General features: G+C 43.4%; 1 protein-coding gene across 1 annotated transcript; it reads left to right on the top strand.

Moving 5' to 3' along the window:
- Positions 1-487: 487 nt before the first annotated feature.
- Positions 488-911, top strand: LOC108802902 (nicotinamide N-methyltransferase-like; the record flags this gene model as incomplete). The annotated part of the gene is made up of 1 exon (XM_018574747.1): positions 488-911. A coding segment is annotated over one exon (424 nt), but the record flags the coding sequence as incomplete, so codon positions are not given.
- Between the last annotated feature and the right edge of the window lie 265 nt (positions 912-1,176).

Here is a 1,176-nt window from a genome sequence, read left to right as displayed (position 1 = left end):
GCTCACTTTCCGATCTATTGAGCCGACGTGTGACAGTTTCAGTCTCGAATTATTAGTTTCAGGCTCGATGGCTCGAACTATTAGGTTGAGTTAAAATGACTCCCCTCATAATTCTCCTTTAATATATCATTTTTTAACATTTAATTTAGGTAACTATGAAATATCGCATACGGATACATGATATTTGCATTGCTAGCCAGCAGATGGAGCTCTCAGCTCATTTCCACATTTTCTATATCTGCTTTGCTGGGGGGAAAAAAAGAAGCTTGCTGACTACAGAGCTCAATAGCTCAAGCAGTCATTTCCATTCAGGGCTGATTAAGTCAGAGCAGCGACACCTTGCAATTCACTTCTAGTTTTTCTGTCTGTAAGGTGGAATATAACCTGTAGACATTGTAGATAAATGTAATGCTAAACCAAACTATGCCCATCACGTGCAGCTTGCTGGAAGCTCTCCCCGTAATGCCCGTTTAATGTTCTTTTTCAGGGACCAACTTCAGAAGAAAGATATGCAACTAAAATCGTCCATCAAGCAGATCTTGAAATGTGATTTTGAACAGGAAAACATAACCTCCCCGGTGGCGTTACCGCTCGCTGATTGCATTGTCAGCGCATGGATACTGGAAGTTATCAGTAAAAATGAAGATGAATATATGAGAAATCTGGAAAAGATGATAAAGCTGCTGGGACCCGGAGGCAAGCTGATACTTTTGGGGTCATTAGATGCGACCTACTATGTTGTTGGGGGGGAACGGTTCCATTGTTTGAAATACGATGAGGACTTTGTGAAGAATGCCCTCGGTAAGCTGGGGTTAGTCATTGATTACTGCGCACTGCAGAGTAGAAGCAATGTGAGCGATCTCACCGATTATCTCGCTTTTATCTTCCTCGTAGCTTGCAAGGGGGAGTAGGTGATTGCAGCTGAGAGATTTAAAGGAGAACTCCACTAACTGAAAAAAAATTAGCCCTGCTGTACGGGTTAAGGCCTTGTTTTGACCAGGGGAGGGGTCAAATAAAGCAGATATATTCACCTGATCCTCGCAGCCTCTAGTAATCAAAAAATATATCCACGCTCTATATACCTTCCCTCAAATGTTGCCCAAAAACCCACAAGCCCCAGGAAGGGTTTGGAGTAGAAAGCGGGGCCCATCAGCGATCGTGCAGGAAGAGGAGGCA

Source organism: Nanorana parkeri, unplaced genomic scaffold, assembly GCF_000935625.1.
Source record: "Nanorana parkeri isolate BGI_ZX_2015 unplaced genomic scaffold, ASM93562v1 scaffold3208, whole genome shotgun sequence".
In the NCBI taxonomy this organism is placed as follows: Eukaryota; Metazoa; Chordata; class Amphibia; order Anura; family Dicroglossidae; genus Nanorana; species Nanorana parkeri.
This window is presented reverse-complemented; position numbering and strand designations above follow the sequence as displayed.